Source organism: Pipistrellus kuhlii, unplaced genomic scaffold (genome assembly GCF_014108245.1).
Source record: "Pipistrellus kuhlii isolate mPipKuh1 unplaced genomic scaffold, mPipKuh1.p scaffold_m20_p_7, whole genome shotgun sequence".
Taxonomy (NCBI): domain Eukaryota; kingdom Metazoa; phylum Chordata; class Mammalia; order Chiroptera; family Vespertilionidae; genus Pipistrellus; species Pipistrellus kuhlii.
Genome location: NW_023425573.1, coordinates 5,654,520 through 5,672,129, shown reverse-complemented (window position 1 = coordinate 5,672,129; position 17,610 = coordinate 5,654,520). Strand labels below are relative to the sequence as shown.

At 37.7% G+C, this 17,610-nt stretch overlaps 1 protein-coding gene across 13 annotated transcripts in view; it reads left to right on the top strand.

The window, feature by feature from the left end:
• Window positions 1–17,610, top strand: part of MAP2 (microtubule associated protein 2) — a 222,836-nt gene that overhangs the window by 174,841 nt on the left and 30,385 nt on the right. For 11 of the 13 annotated variants that reach the window (XM_045575762.1, XM_045575761.1, XM_045575760.1 and 8 more), the window contains 2 exons: window positions 6,896–7,009; window positions 8,957–9,034. In XM_045575762.1, coding sequence (XP_045431718.1) covers window positions 6,896–7,009; window positions 8,957–9,034 — 192 coding nt within the window. The remainder of the gene's footprint in view (window positions 1–6,895; window positions 7,010–8,956; window positions 9,035–17,610) is intronic. The other 2 variants (XM_045575759.1, XM_045575766.1) reach the window with 1 other exon arrangement.

The window sequence follows — 17,610 nt, the reverse complement described above, 5'->3', positions numbered from 1 at the left end:
ATTTCAGCATTACTCAAAACTTGGGAAGTCATTAGGCAAAATGGGTAATAAGGGACGAATCAAGATTCAGAGAAACATCATCTTTAATAGAGATGATTCAGCTTCAGCAACCTGAAAATTAGACTCAATATTCTTGGTCCAAATTTTCAATTTGTAAACACAGGTCAAAGCCGTGCTGGCATGGGGTCTCTCTGAATCTAGCATAGGAGACTTGAGCATGGTCAGTGCTCTGACTGAACCAACAGTCTTTTCTTTTGCAAAACACGTTACATTTGCTGTGAAAGGATATATTGGGAAGAATGTCATGAAAGGATATGGTGGAAGATTAGATGTGGTTGTTTCATCGTGTATAGCATGATGTCATTTGTAGGAGAGTCGACCAGGAGTCTATGACCAAAGGTCCTGATGTTGATTTTATCCTCCCAAGTGAATCTCTTCCTTTTCTCAACACCCCCATGCACCCTGTTTATATCCTGCTAATGGCATTGATCATATGGAACATTTTACTGAGGTTACTTGTTACTTGTTCTAATCCCCATCACTAGGTTGTGTTTTGAGGTTATAGTTGTCTGTGCTTTCTTTTTCTTCATGTTCCTTTTGGTATATAATATGGTATATAATATAGTAGGTGCCAATCAATAGTTTTTGAATTGATAGGAAAAAGAAAGAGCATTGCCCAGCTGAGGTGACTCTGTGGTTGAATGTCAACCTATGAACCAAGAGGTCACAGTTCAGTTCCTGGTTAGGGCACATGCCGGGATTGTGGGTGAGCTTGATCCCCAGTGTGGGGCAGGCAGGAGGCAGCCAATCAATGATTCTCTATCATCATTGATGTTTCTCTCTCTCTCTCTCTCTCTCTCTCTCTCTCTCTCTCTCTCTCTCTCTCTCTCTCTCTTCCTCTTTGAAATCAATAAAAATATTTTTTAAAAGAAGATGAGAGAGGGTTAGTACCCATGTTCTGTTTGAGAATCTAAATTACATAAACAAAATGGGGCTAGAAAAACTATATCACAGTGTGAGCAATACACTTGTGGGAAAGGTTTTATCAGTTTTTACTTTGACAGCAAACTTCTCTTTTGGGAAACAGATCCAAACTCCAAGCTCAAATACAACATTTTTTTAGGTAAAGGATTTATAAAAGTTGGGAAGGCATGATTGATAAACTGGAAAGGGGAATGAAAATGAATCAGAAAAACCAAGCTGTTTTTAGACACAGTCTTAAAACCAGGAATTGATCAACATCTTTATGATCAAGGCTACTGTTTATGACATACTAGAGGCCAAGTGCATGAAATTCATACACTTGCGGGAGGGGCTCAGCCTGGCCTGTGCCCTCTTGCAGTCCAGGAGTCCTCAAGGGATGTCTGACTGATGGCTTAGGCCCACTTTCCACAGGCCTAAGCCAGCAGTGGGACATCCTTAGTGCTGCTGCAGAGGCAGGAGAGGCTCCCACCACAACTGCTGGGCTCCTCTGGCTCAGAGCTCCTCCCTCAGGTGGGAGCTCACTGACCACCAGGGAACAGCTCCTGCGTTGAGCGTCTGCCCCTTGGTGGTCAGTGGATGTCATAGTGACCGGTCGTTCTGCTGTTCAGTTGATTTGCTTTACTATATAGGATTGAAATTGTAATTTTGTTTAAAATAAAAGCTATAAGTCCTGAATTTGAAAATGTATTTTTTTCATTTCTTATATAATAAATTGATGTATTATTGACATATTTTACTAAGAAATGAAATGAAAATTTTTGAAATTTGATTTACCATATTATGAAGTTTCATATATCTCTTTCATAGGATTGTGTTTTTTATGCAAAATGAAGCTCTGTGTTTTTAGATATATTATAGCTTTTAGTTTATAGTAACATCTGCCTATCTAAGACCTTTCTTTAGCAAAGTTATATTAATTTGATATACTTCCCCCCGTGCCTAAATTTAAATGCTAGGCAGATCCTACCTACCCAGATAGCATCCTGTTCTTACATTTTTCTCAACTCTGCTGCTCCATCAAAATTGATCCACCTTTCTCTTTCTGCTGGGCTTCTCCAAGAGGACAACCAGAGCTATCGCAATAATGAGTTAGAGTTTTATGCTTTCTCGATATCATTTGCATCCTGTTCAAATAAAAGTGAATACTTTGACAGTATGATATTGATGGTACCCACAATCTGCAAGTATTTCTAGAGACAGGCTTGGTAGCAGTGAGACCCAGTACACAGAGAAGAGATATCGATTGAAACGTGTAAGTGCCATTTAGTTAGTCCTGTCCTCACCGCTCCGTAGACAATGTGATGTGTTCAAGACAGAATGCAACCCAATTTCTCCCAAGTTTACTAGGAGGAGTACAATGTTAAGGCTTCTTACCAGATGCAAACATGAGCACTTCCAAGCTCTAAAAGCATTACCACTTCCCTCTGTGCCTTAATGATTGTATTCAGTTTATTGACACTGAAGCAATTTGAAAATTTCAGGGAGCCAAGTCCCTAAGAAATTTCTCTTCACCATATTAATTTAAGACTAATAAAATATTATAACCCGGGTTAATTAGTAAATGTTTAATATGTGGGCCACAAACAACAATATAAATATGTGCACAATGCTACATTGGGGAAAATACCACCAACAGCAAAAACTTTAACTAGAATATGATAATATAAAGTGAGACTATATGTGCTTACTATATTTCTCCTGCTTACATGTGTGTTTTTTCCTGTTTCCAGTTGTACCCTTAAAATTAGAAGCACAATTTCTAGTAGGTACTAGTTCTGATCTGTACTTTGCTTTTCTAATTACTTTTAACTTTGTTATATAGTATCCTGAACTTGTGGTATCCTTGCATTGATAACATTAATTTATTATACTTCCCTCCCTTGACTAAATTTAAATGCTAGGCAAATTTTGTTCAAGTTCTAAACCCTTCATTTGAGTAAGTTAAGTTGTCAGTCTAACTACAATATATTGTGGATTTGGGCATCTAGGTTGAGGTAAGACACAAAGAGCGAGGGAAATTTTCCTGGACTCAGACCTTTGCACAGTGTATAATCTACCCATCTTAGCTCCACTGGGTTACGTTTGCATTTGAGAAGAGGACCATATGAGGGACTGTGGATAATTCAGCCAAAGTCAGTGGCCATTACTGGGAAAAGCTTAAAAAACAAAAGCAAAACATGTCCTTCAGTGACTTTGCCCCATTTCAAACGTTATTTCAATGCAGGAACACCAAGTTCTACTCATGTTTATGCCACCCATAATGACTAAGCATACTTCTACTTAAAATCTATCCAGTTTTAGTATCCATCATAACTGTACTTTGTGCAGTCATGATTCCTGATCTTAAATGCATTTTTCCCCACCAGTGGTCGGCAAACCGCGGCTCGCGAGCCACCTGCGGCTCTTTGGCCCCTTGAGTGTGGCTCTTCCACAAAATAGCATGGCCTGAGAGAGTCTATTTTGAAGAACTGGCGTTAGAAGAAGTTTAAGTTTAAAAAATGTGGCTCTCCAAAGAAATTTCAATCGTTGTCCTGTGGATAGTTGGCTCTGTTGACGAATGAGTTTGCCGACCACTGCACAAACTAACTTTACCTCAAATGCATTTCCCCCAACAACCAGAATTTTCTTTGTTTTAATCAGGAAGTCTTTAGGGAAAAACAAAACAAAACAAAAACAAACAAACAAAAAAAAAAACTTTGAAAGACAAAGCTGGAAGGCAAAGATAGACAGCTGCAAGTGCTGGCCTGAGTGACCTGTGAGATCCATAGGAGGCCTGCCAGGGAGGGCATGCCCGCTGGCCTCTTCCATTAAAGCTAAGGTGCCAGGGAACAAACAAAAAAACCAACAATCTGCTCTTTTCACTTCCTTCAGCACCAGTTGGTTACAGGAAATAGTTCCAGAGAAACCACCTACTCTCCAAATTCAGCCGGGAACTTACCTTCCCTGTGTTTATGGATTTATCTCGGGCATTTGTTGAGCAGACCTCTGCTTGCCGCATAGTGCTTTCCTTGTTGACTAGGCTCCATCCGCAACAATTAGCATCGGTTTCCTAGGCAACCATTCTGCACCCTACTGAGAAAAACCTTTTCTTGACAGGAGCATTCTGTCTAAAATTGTCTTGTTTTCCTTCTCTCACAAGCATACAGTAGGCTTGTCATTTCTTTTAACACAGCACTATTATGCCTGAGGTTCTTGAAAGCAGAAACATGTACTGGCTTTATATTCTATATGGTTGAATTTATTATCAATGTCACTTGTCTCTTAACAACCTGAAAGAAATCAACAAAAATGTGTTCTCAGGCTTATGCCAACTTCCTCTCTCCCTCCCTCCCTTCCTCCCTCCCTCCCTCCCTCCCTCCCTCCCTTCTTCCCTCCCTCCCTCCCTCCTTCCTTCCTTCCTTCCTGGTTGTTCACAGTGTAATTGGTGAGCCTTTGCTTGCTCACCGAATCACAGCTGGTCCTGATGAAAACACAAAGGGTCCACTTTCAAAATCCAACTTCTGTGTATACCAACAGTGTCATATGTGGCTCTGAAGCAAGTTGAAGTTTTCAGGGCCACGGAGAAAGTCACAACTGCATGGCTTGGTTATAAATCAATCACGCAATATCTATAAATTAATATAACAAAATAACTAAACTAAAGTATGTGCTCAAAACCAGGCCTAAGACTGTCTTAAAATTTCTGATGTAAGTAAAGATACTGAGACTAGAAGAGCATAGCATGAATCAGCATCATAGAAAAACCAGGGCACTACAATGATTATAAACGCTGAGTAGTCTGGTACAACAGTAGAGTCACATTTACAATATCATTTTTGTTTACATAATTAGTGGCCCGAGCCTGACATATTGTCTCTGAGGCAGTGTCCCAACATTCAGGCAAGGAAGTACTCACTGGGAAAAATGACAGAATCAGCATATAGAAAAACTATCCATCTCAATGGATGACAAAAGTTTTTAAATCTTTATTGACATGTCAATCAAACAATGATCACAGACATTAGTAAGACAGCGAGAGTGATTAAAACGGTGTTATGTAATTTAAATAAGCACTTAGTATACATTATTTTATTTAATTGTCACAGCACATTAAAATATGAATGCCACTTTTATACCCCTTAGCATGGGGAACCTGAAGGTTAGAGAGATGGTCACTTACTGTGGCTAGAAACAGATAAAGGCAGAATTTGATTCCAAGTTTTCTGACACCAGAACCTACTATTACACATACTGCACTGATGTAAGTCAAATGACACCCAAATGGGACATTAAGTTGCCTTTTTCCATTATTTTGCCAGTTTCCCCATCTTAAAAATATGTATGATTAGATAATATTGACAGGAAAGAAAAGTATCTAATTTAACAAGTGGTCTAATAACCTTGCATCACAGTATAATTAATTGTTTGTTACTTAGGTGAAATGTAAGTAGCTTAGCATGATATTTTTTTGGTATTATCCAGTAGTTTTCTGTGGATGAGAGCATGTCTCAGTTTGTTTCTTAAACCTATTTGGCTCCCATTTATCTTTCCCTCAATATATTTCCCCAGTACAAAGAAAAACTATTATTTCTTACAAGAATTCAATTTATCTATTGAAGACTGCTTTGGTACTGGTTTTTGAAATTTTTAAACAGACTTTACTTTTTACCTGCTGATCTTATTCTATATAATGATGACCTATTATCATCTGTTCCCTTGGTTATATCTTTAAATCCTTTATTTCATATCAGCCAAAAATTAATAACATTTATTGGATGTTATAAGATGAATTGTTTTTAAAAAGTTGCTTTTATGTTTTTCTTCCAACCGATTTTTAGGCAGATCATGTAACAGATTATTTCCAAGTTGTCTTTCATTTTTCTTAGGCAACTTGACTTTACAGCTATGTCCTGAGATGTTTTTGTATTACTGTCTCATAACCAGAATGACATTATTGATTAAAAACAAAACAAAACAGTTAATATTCAAATACTGGTTATAAGATCCTCACAGACTGATCACTTTACTGACCAAGCCTCCCCTCTTTTCTATGAAACTTTTGTCCTGACTAGATGGGTATATATCATAGACCTTAAAGATCTAATGCCATACATGGAAGTGATATATAAAAGCTACGACTCACAGAATCACAGCTGGTCCTGATGAAAACCCAAAGGGTCCACTTTCAAAATCCAGCCTTGTATTTACCAACAGTGTCTACATAGCAGATGTTTAAAGATGTTTCAAAGATCTTTAAGACATCTGCCATGAAAAAAAAAGTAGTAGCTCTTATATATCATTTCCATGTATTTTATCCAAACTCTGTCTTCTCAGGTTTTTCTGAATTTGTCTCGTGTGCATTGATTCTTTTTAATCACAAATTCATATTTTGAGGCATCTTTGTTAGGTTTTAAATCATGGTATTTACGTAAATACAGCATAGACACTTATGGTAATAATACTTTCCTTAAAAAAATTGTAACAGAACTCAAAAAACATATTTAGATTAAATCCAAAATGAATTCTCTCTTTTCTCTGAATTTGTTTTACTAGGTACAAACAGCTTTTTAAAAAAGAACATTTGTAATAATATGAACAATAAAGATTTATTTAAAAAAATAAAATAAAATAACCACAAAAAAGAAAAGAAAAAGAAACTGCCATACCTCTTACTTATTTTTCTTTCATTCTGTGTTTATTTTGCTTATACTACCAATTCCTTTTGCTTTCTCTTTATTTCTTTTCCCTTTTCTTTTTATGGTTACAATATAGGTCTTTGCATTTTTTCTGCAATTTAATACATTTTATTGTACTCTTGGGGGGAGAAGACAAAGGAAATGAAATTCTGATTGATTGTATTATTTACTTTTCCTCTTTGCTATCTGTTTTGGACATTTCACCATTTTATTTTATGTTTTGCTCTTTGTTGCAGAGGAGGTGTCTGCCAGGATAGTTCAAGTGGTCACAGCTGAGGCTGTCGCGGTCCTAAAAGGTGAACAAGAGAAAGAAGCTCAGCATAAAGACCAGCCTGCTGCCCTGCCTTTAGGTAAATGAGAAAAGCTGCATCTGCCTCTCCCCGATCACAGATCATGTCTTCATGTTCCGAGAGAGGCCATGTCTCATACCTCACTCATAAGAAAGCTCTGTGGGGATGCACTGGGACGTCCAGTAATTTCACCTTTCGCAGCAGGGTCTTCGTGGCAGTAGAGTAATCTTTAGGGTTGATAAACTTATTGTTAGGCTTTGCCCCTAAATTATTCTTAATTTTTCGCTTCCAGACCACATGAGATGATTATTATAAAAATAAAGCCAATGCACTCTTATCTCATCGCCCCCATTTATAAGGAAAATGCACTAATGCTTTGGTTAATATAAGTGTTTCCCTTTGTGGGTTTTGGTAAACGATTGTCTAAATACTATAGTCTTCTCTGGGTCTCCCTGAACCAGGACATAAAACCTATAATCAGAGATTTGTTAGAATTCAATTCTTTGTGTCCCATGTAAGATACTGGTCTTCACTTGGTTCTTTTAAGGACACTCAGAAGGCATTCGTCTCTCCTATGGTCACAAGTCAAATGCCTTCCAGGGCCAAACAAACAGGTAATGTGATGGAGCTTGCCAACAAAACACTCTCATCCGTGGGTTTACGGCCCCTACTCTCCATAAATATAGATAGGTGATTGAAAAATGATAGATAGATTGATAGATAAGTAGATAGATAGATATGCCAAGACACAATAAAGGAAACTTCTTTGGTTTACTTCATAAGTACATAGATGTAATCCATAGGAAGGTATGTTTTTTAAAGCATAAAAATAGAACATAACCTTTTTCCTCTTACAGTCTCATGTATCCTTAATATTTAATTTTCTGATCAGTAATTTCTCAATTGTCTATTAAAAATTAAACAATCAAAAGTCTGCTTTCCCATAATCATAATTTAAAATATTCTTATTAATTACCATCCGATGTTCTTCATCTATTGTTTTTCTCCTAAAACGGAGAGGGAACAGTTATCTAAAACATTGACCTTATGTCTGTGGTTCACTTCTGTTGCTTTGAAATAAAAGAAACCCTCACCTTTTCCTTTTCAACCTGAAACCTCAAAGTATGCCATGGAAAGATCCACAGGGTCAAGAACTGAAGAGTCATCTGCCATCCCAATGCTGCCTCTACTTTATGAAATAAAAATGTACATAATCTTTAGAATACATCTTACCACTGGCCTTGACTGATGACTCTGTCCTCCTTTTGAAATCACTTACCTTCATATGAGTAGTCATAAAGTGTCTTGAGGAAATTTAGCATGAACTGTAAATGAATTACAGCTTTCAGAACCGTTCTCTTTGGTCCTTCTTCATGTAAAATGCCAAGGACAGAACATTACTCAGCTCCCACTGGTACATGTTTCTGTCTGGAGGTTGCCTCTGGCTATGACCACTTCATTTTTCTTTTCTGAGCGTTCATGCAGATGATGGGTTTTGGTATCAGATTCAGTGAACAAAATGCCGTTTAGAAAATACATTATCTAAAATAACTGAATAATCAGGGTAACATTTGTCTTCAGATCAAGATGTTGATCAATAAAGAATTCTAATTTTTTTCAGTCCATCAAGCCAAATGTAAACTAAAACGCCTGACTGTGTGTTTGACTATATAGTAGATTAGGGCCAGGATGAAATCTTTTATTAATTAAACAGACAGACTCAAATTAATGGGATGAATGATGGACTTTTAACAGGCATCTCTAATCCATTTTTATGGAGAAGACAAAATGATTATTTTAAAATATTAAATGCTCTTCTTTCTTTTTAGGTTTTCAAAAATGTATGAATCAGGTAATGGAGCTAAAAATAAGTCAAGTGCACCTTACTATTGAGTCTTTCCTTGAATGTCATAGAGATGACTTTTTATAGATGGCAGAACTGCCTACACATCTGCTGGCCTGAAAAAATTAATTGCCGTATCTCATTTTTTCATTGTTTGATCTTAGCAGCTGAAGAGACAGCTAATCTGCCCCCTTCTCCACCTCCGTCACCAGCCTCAGAAAGGACTGTCGCCGTGGAGGAAGGTAAGGCCTTGGGACCGTTTCAGGTTTATCTTCTGGTAAAGGGTAAATCAACATCAACCCATCAATCCATAACTACTGGACTTTAGTATAGGCTAGTCTGTGACCCAGTTGGGAGCTGTCTCATTCAAATAGTCAAGAAGAAACAAAGACTTTAATAAACAAATGTATAATCATATATCTACATAAAATCAGAAGTGGAGGAATATGGTAAACAAAAAGGGAAAATAAGCTTGATAAAGGAAAAGATAACTTTGTGCTTAAATTGCTAGAATAACTACAGAGAAATAGTTCACTTAATATAGAATGTTTTGACAATAATGGTACAATTTTATCTTACAAGTGACTAAACAAAAAATATATATATTGATGAGCTCAGTACCTCCTTAGGGAAGTGTTGTCAGGAATTGTCTGTTTTGCTGAACATCGTATTGCCAAGTTCTTCCCTAGAACCTGGGTTGTTGCAAGCTCTCAGTAAATGTCAATGAATAAATAAAGCAGTTAATGAGTGAGTCCGATGCAGAGAGCAATGAACTGGAAGCTGAGATCATGGCTTCTTTCCGGCTGAGACCTGTTATTGTGTATGAATCTACTTACACAATTTATTCAACGTGAAAAGCCATGTCAGCTTTTGATATCTCATTGATAAAAAGAGGATGCCTTTGAAGGATATTCATTCAGAATCTGTAATGAATGGCATCATTTAAAAGCAAACTATTACTGGTCCTTAGATCAGTATATTGTTTGAGTGATGGGAGAAAGCAAAGGAAAGCTGCAGCTCAATTGTTATTTTCATGTAATTTAGTTTTCATATACTAAAATCAGAAATTTAACACTCATGCATTTTACTCATTTATTTCTTCATTTATTTTTCCTTTTGTTGTCCCTCTTAGAGATCCTTTTATTATGTTAAAAATAGAAACATCACCAAGGACTCATTGTCTTGTAATTTGTAATTAGATTCATTTGATTTCCTCAGATTTTCCTAAATTACTAAACTATAAATGATTAATAAATACAATTTACTTTTTGTCACAGATTTATAGGTCAAAAGTCTTTTTGTTTCTTAAACTGAAGACTTTTTTCAAACTTACTGCCTGAAGTATTGTTAAACAAACTAAATTATTTTTAGTAAATACAAGAAAATTGGGGATTATGATCAGTACATATAGTTTCATAAAAGCCACTGATTATTAGTTAATTCTCTGAAAATGTGATTTGATCTTTTAATTCATAGATTTGAGCAATTCTTTTTGCCTTATGTTCATCCATTCACTCAGCAGATATTTATGGAGACCCTTCAATGTATGCAGTTCTCTTCAAATCCTGGGTGTACATTAGTGAACAGAACACATAGGATCCCCATTTTTAAGGAGCACACTGTCTGGTGTCAAGAACAGAAACCCAACAAATAAGCTTACCCAGAATTTTGAGTTGGATTAGTACTAGAAAGGAAAAGAACAGGGACTTTTACTTTGGGATCAGAGGAATCTTATTTTATTGTATGGTAAAGGACAGTTAAGAAGCGGAGCCTAGAAGCTTGAATAAGTGTTGGTCAAGCAAAGGTGGAGGGAAGGGGCATTTTGGGCAGAGAGACCAGGGTATGCTGGGGCATTTAGGTGGGCAAGAGCATGAAACACCTTCAGTTCCTAGAACTGGGTTGAGGGGCCTGGACTTCACTCTGAATACAGTGATGATAGTACCTCACTCAGGTAATTGAAAATGTTTCTGAGCCCCCTACTCACAGCCTTTCAGGTGTCAGAGAATCCTCTTAACCCAGAGAGGGCTATGACTCCACGTCTGCTGGAGGTCACAGAATTACTCTTCTTACTCTTAGATGGGGGTTGGAGCAGGAAGGGCCCTAGGATCGCCATTTATCTGGGGATTTACCCAGTCTACCTTTCAGGGGGAAGGGTGTATAATGAATATAATAAAAACATAAATAAAATGTAGAATCACATTTACATTTTAGTAACTTAGGTGTCACTATCCTGAGTGAAACCCTCCCTTATATTTCAGTACTTTCCACAGGCTGTTTCAATATATTCTAAGAAAATGTCAACATATCACTTCCCATTGAAAGCAATCCAAAGATATTTTATTCTGAACATTTTCAAACTTACATTTTTATTAAAATTTTTCAAAAAATATTGAGCTATACGAAGTCCTAATGATTTGCTTTTAAGAGGATGACCATTTTTGAGTTATATTTTTAATGTGTGCATTTTACAAGCTTTACCTAATTAATTTAAAAGACCAAGTAGTTTTCTCACTTTATATATGTGAAAGATACATTGTCTGGACAATTAAACCATCCCTATCTTTAAAAAAACAAAAACAAATATATTCTATTAATTTTTTACAGAGAGGAAGTGATAGGGAGAGAGAGCTAGAAACATCGATAAGAGAGAAACATCAATCAGCTGCCTCCTGCACCTCCCCACCAGAGATGTGCCCACAACAAAGTACATGCCCTTGACTGAAATTGAACCTGGGACCCTTGAGTCCGCAGGCCGATGCTCTATTCATTGAGCCAAATTGGTTAGAGCCTCTTTTCTTTTTAACCACTCTTAAAATATTTCTAAAAACTTTTTAAACTTGATTTTATCACAAAATAAATTAGTGACAAGCCACAAGATAGGATTCAACTCTTCAATTTGTCAAACCAATTTGTTTTGTAAAGACCCAGCCAAAATTCAGTCAATGTATTGCTCATAGCAAGTCCAATGGAAATGGAACAAGTGAGGCTTTTTTCTAGAGTTTTTTTTTTTATCCTTTTTGACGCACCCTCAAAACAACTGTAATCTAAGGGCACTGTGACTGCCACAGCCCAATCCCTTTTTACAAATGCAAGAACTCTTAGATTAAATTGAGTTCAATAATTTTGGAAATTAGGCTTTTTATTAATTATCAAAAATTTTAAATGCTATTTTTTACCAAAGCGGGACCATGAAAGCTTCCACTAAAAATAACAATATGTTCATTACTGTCATTTATAAATATTTATTATAACCAATGTAATATTAATAATTAATAATTTTCAGAATATGTGCTTATTCTGGGAAACATTTAAAGGGTTTTTGATGGAAAAAGAATTAAACAACAGCCACACTTAGAAAGGAAATGCAGGTATAGTAAAATGAATACTGAACTAGGTAGGATGTTTTCAAATTTGGCCTCATCATCATGGTGGTTATTTGGGATTTGGATGCCCATGCAAGAATAATGGAATCATCAGAAAACAGAAGCAGGGATCTTTTTGACCTCTTCGGTTTGCTCCAGAAGTCTAGGGTGTTTTTTCCTATGTCAGTGATGTGGCAATATTATAATTGCTAATCTGAAAAATTTCCCTCCATATCCTTCTGGGGCAGCACACCCAGTTGGCCAATGGAGGAGTCCTCAGTCAAAAGCTCGCAGAATGGGAAGGGCTTAGAAGTGACGGAGAACAATGCACTTGGGGCCAGCTGCCTGCAGCCATTGGCTGTGGGGCAGAAAACGTGATGCCAAAACAGACTAAAACTACTGAGTCACAGAGACCCCGTGACACTCAGTCCCTTATAAAAAAGTGACTACTCATTTATTCCCAAGAGAGGTGATATACAAAGTTTGGGTTTAACATGTCAAACCTTATTTAACCCAATATAAAGTTTCAGATGCTTTCCTTTAAAAAATAGATTGCGTGAAAGCAAATTAAGAAAAATGGATTCCTCCACTGAAACCATTAGAAGGTTAGCATTCTGAATAAGAGCCATGTAACACTGCAGGGTTCATAAAGCTACCCTGTTCTTTCAAATATCACAGTATTAAAATGAAGTGCAATTTTTTTGTGGCAATGGAAGTGCCCCCAAAAGCATGTATACTTATAATAAAAGAAAGCATTCAGTTCTGACCTAAAACAGCAAAATGAGCTGTTAGGAAGTGAGTTTACTCTTTCATCAATTTCTCAAGTCTAGCTTTGATGTCAGATGAAAGTAACCAGCAGCGGTCCATGACCATCTGCCTGAGTGCACTGATAGATGCTGACATGTATGGAATCCAGCACTGTGCTTGGCACTCTCTCAGACATCCTCTCATTTGCTCCTCCTAGCAGCCTACAGGGAGAGATAGGATTCACTCGCACTTCTTGCCCAGGATGTCAAGGCCAGTGGATGGCATATCCAGAATTCAAATCCAAATCACATTCCCCGAAGCCACAGCCGCCCCATGGCATCCCTAAAGCTGTTTCTCGTCTCGGTTCTTAGTGCGGGACTACGAAAACAACTTGGTCTTCCAATCAGAGGTGTTTTTTAAAATTATTTGTTATAAACTATCGGACTCATTTCCCCCCCTTTTTTCCAAATTACTCTAAAATAAATAATTCGTTTATTTATAATTATTATGTATCCTACCTCCATTAGGTATGAACCAAGAGCACCTGCCACACACAATTCCATAGCAAATGAGGATCTATTGTCTTCCATCACTGTCCCTGGAACCACAGGCACTGTTTGCTGGCCATGGTCCTCTAAGCATCACATCCCTGACACACCTCTGGGACTTGTAACATAGATGGACATCAGGCTCGTGGGTCCCAAACAGAAATCGGAGTACAGACAGCTCATAGTTCCAGGAGAGGACTGGACTCGGCCAGACATTCTTTATGAAGTTGCCTGGCTCGGATCCAGACAAACACGATAGTGAAGCTCCTTTTCCACAGCAGCCCTTACAGTTGTTGCTGCTTTTGTTGTTCTCTGACTAGAGTCAAAGTTTTCAGAAAGAAAATACTGTTTTCTCTAAAATGTTAGAGATCTAAAGTAAGACTGGGTTGTTTTCACTTTCAAAAAGAGCAGCGGCAACAAGAAAGAGGAGGTCAAAATCTTCAAAAGGCTTACCCCAATCCAAGGAGTAGTGTCTTATACTGCCAGAACTCAGCTTTCAATTCTTTCGTTTTATCCTGCAGTCTGCTCTACTCCCCAGAAAGTAAATGTTGAACAGCAGAGAGGTGAATATGACATTTTCATTTATTGATTGTTCTTACCATGTGTTGAACATATTGGAGGTTTTAGAGGTAACGAGGGTAGCTGGGGAATTTACAGCCTCAGAGAGTCACTGGAGAAAATGTGAATGGGTGGGACACATGACAATCCCAGGCCTCGTGATTCATCCAGTGTTGTAGACCAGGTTAGAGCCAGTTATTGCTCGGCTGAGAAATCGTGCCGAGTTAAACTAAGAATATCAGATGTAATTTTAGGCTTCTGCTATCCCATGATAAAATAAGCATCATGGATGAGAAAGTTCTGAACACCCATCCAGAAACACCTTCCACAGGGAAGTCAATAAATAATGTGTTCAAAAAGATTCTCCCCCAAAACGTTATTTGAGGATCCTGATGATTTCAGACTTATTTCCAGTTGTCAGCACCTGGCTGCTGAAAATAAGTTACTGCCTTAAAAATACAGTACACTTTCAAATTAATGCTCTAATTCTGCTATACAGTTCTTATTGTTAAGAATTATTAAATTTGTAAAATTATTCTCTATGTAAGTCAATAAACAGTGATTAGCAAATTTGGTCATCTGACACACAGTTCTGAGATGCAGTGACTACACATCTGAAGCCAAGTATTGTTCACTGTTATCATCCTTAAAGCTCATTAAAATATACATGAATCCACATGTGAAGCTGACTAATCTACCCCTGTATATCTAAGGATAGATAATGCATATTTAGAAGCCAAGACATAGGGAAGGACAGAGATGAGAGCAATTCCTTTAGCATTTGAGTGAGAAATATGGAATGAGGATGTTGAAATAGGAAAACAGCCAAGAGCCAGTAGTACAAATGAAACTTCATGGAATAAAATCTTGATGAATCTGACTGATGTCCTCCCTGTAGAAAGTCTCAGCTGATTGTCTCTCTGTTGAGCTTTCAGAAGAGAAATAAGGCACGAAAACAAGTTTAGAATACTAGGGGCTTTCTTAAAACCCTAACCGTTCACTGGTATGCAAATTAGATGTTCCAAAGGATGCCTCTAGGACTCAGCCCTGCCGGCTGCATTTTTCTTAGCAAGGCAGGGAAGAAAAATAGTGCATTGTAGATTTTTCTTCACAAGATTGAAATTAAACTTTATTTTCTGGTTAAAATCAGTAACTAAAAATTAAATTTAACCAAAATGTCAACTATGGGAGCATCCCAGACAATTAAGGTTGTGCTTCAAACAGGACTATTTGCCCCCATCGTCAAAAAGATCATAACTACCTTCTTTTTTTTCTTTTCTTTTCTTTTTTTTTTTTTTTTTTACTGAAAAATAAATTGATATAAACACAGGAGAAATTAATCTACTTGAAAGAATAGCTTCCAAAGGATGCATTTGTTTTGCAATGCTTTGTCTCTGCCAGTGTTTCCATGGTTATTCTGACTTGTTTGAGGGGAATGTAAAGATAAGGTCTCTTAGGCAGCAGGGGTGTCAGTGCATTTGATTCATTAGATCAATTACAAGGTTATTTATGGGATGGCTTTAATTCAGTGGCTCCTGAAGCATGAAGCTTTCACCGTCTTCCATCCCATCACCTTGGTCTGGCTAATCCTTCTCCGCGGTGCTGCTTCTGTGGCCCTTTGTGTCCTTGTGCAGGTGTTGTCTGTCTGTCTGACCTTGTGTCTGTCTTGTCCAGCTCTCCCTGCAGTTTCTTCCTGTGTGTCTGTTTGTAGATGAAGGGGCTGAGGATCAAGTGGGTCCCCTACACAGGTTCCCCAGCCACGAACCTGCCACCAGCGGGAAGAGGCGTAGACTCCTAGTCCCCTCCATCTCGGTGTCTGTGCCTGATGATGACCCTCCCAGTTCCGATGAGGAGTACTATGAGCATCCTTTGTTCCGCTCCCAGTGGACTGCCTCTAGCGTGCTCCCCAGTGTCCCAGCGCAGAGTGCAGAGGCCCGCTTAGGCCAGGAGAAAGGTGAACCCAGCATGGTCCCCTCTGCTCCTCCTCCCAGCCCATGGCTTTGGCTACACGCATTATGTTAGATGTGCCTTTCTAAGTGGGGTGGGAGGGGTAGGAGCCTGTTTTTTTCCATATGAAAGTGAAGTCCCTATATAGCTTATATCTATCCAAAGGCTTCAACAATTTATCAATATATAAAAGAAACCTTACTAGAGGCATGTGAGAACTCTCTTTTTCTGTATTGTTACTTCTAAAAAGGAAGCTAAAAAGTGGGGACAGAAAGGGAGGAATCCAAAAAGGCTTAAACTAAAATATGACTCCCTTCTGCTCCTTGCAAATAAATCAACCGGGAAAGAATATATTCTCATATCCAAACAAGAGAAGATGACCCTGAATATAATTTTCCTTCCTGGATATACAAACCAATTATAAATGGCCATCTTTTTTAGTACCATGTTAAACAATGCATAATTGATTCAGGCCTCTTCCTGCTGTGCTTGCCAGCCATGAGCCCAGCCTCTGAATGAGCGGCACACCCCCTGTAGGAGTGCACTGACCACCTGTGGGGGGGCAGCTTCTGTGTTAAGCGTCTGCCTCCTGGTGGTCAGTGCACATCACAGTGACCAGTTGTTCCGCCGTTCAGTCGATTTGCATATTAGCCTTTTATTCTATAGATGGGACAATACTCAACAGGAGGTTAAGTAGTTCCAAGGCAGTGGGGATAAGCTCACTGACTATGTTCCTGATAGTAAACTTCTTCCAAGGTCTTTTGGAAAGCAGAAAGCACCAATGACTCGACACTGACGGAGAACTATAGCCTCTACTGAGTGAAATAAGTTCTTCTAATAGTGTAAATTAAGTCGATTAAGAAAAACATGTGGATTTTTGAATAAGGAACATGTGGAGTGGAAAACAAACATGATTTATACAAAATCATAAAATGGAAGGCTGAAAACTTACATGGATTTGGAAAACATGTAAATTAGCTTGATTAGGCTTTAATCGATAAGATGACATTAGCAGCTACATTAAAAGTCTTTTAGCTGTAATTAAAATCTCTAATTTTAAGACATTATAAAACTGCCTTAGTAAATTAGAGTCTGCATTTTAAATGTTACTCCCATAGCTAAATTATGGAAATGAAAGTGTCTGCATGCTAAATGTGAGGAATAGGTGAAGTAGTTCTCTCCTCCCCCCAACTCCAAAGGTTTTAATATTTCTAAAACAAAAAACAAACAAACAAAAAAACCTCCTTTTCTATCTATGTCTTTCTCACAGGGCCATTTAAACAATGTATAATTGTTTCAGAGGAAATTTTATAAGAATTTTTTATCAGTAAACTACAAAACAGCTTATATATATTTCCTCTAATTTCTTACGTGGTAAAATCAGATTTATTTTCCTGCCATTTGAAGCACAATAACTCATGCCCTTCATCAGTTTGTTTTTATGTTTTAATAGTTAACACACCTTTTGGGGGGATATTTTGGCCGTTTGCTTGCCACTCAGTTATCTCCCTGGTGGTTTTGAGTTGCAGAAATAAGACTTTATAAATGACATGCACATTTTCTTTCCTATTCAGTGTCAAAGGGAACTATGCCTGAACCACATTACGAACATTTCAGGTTTAGTATTATGAAAACAGTTGTGTCCCAGAGGCAGAC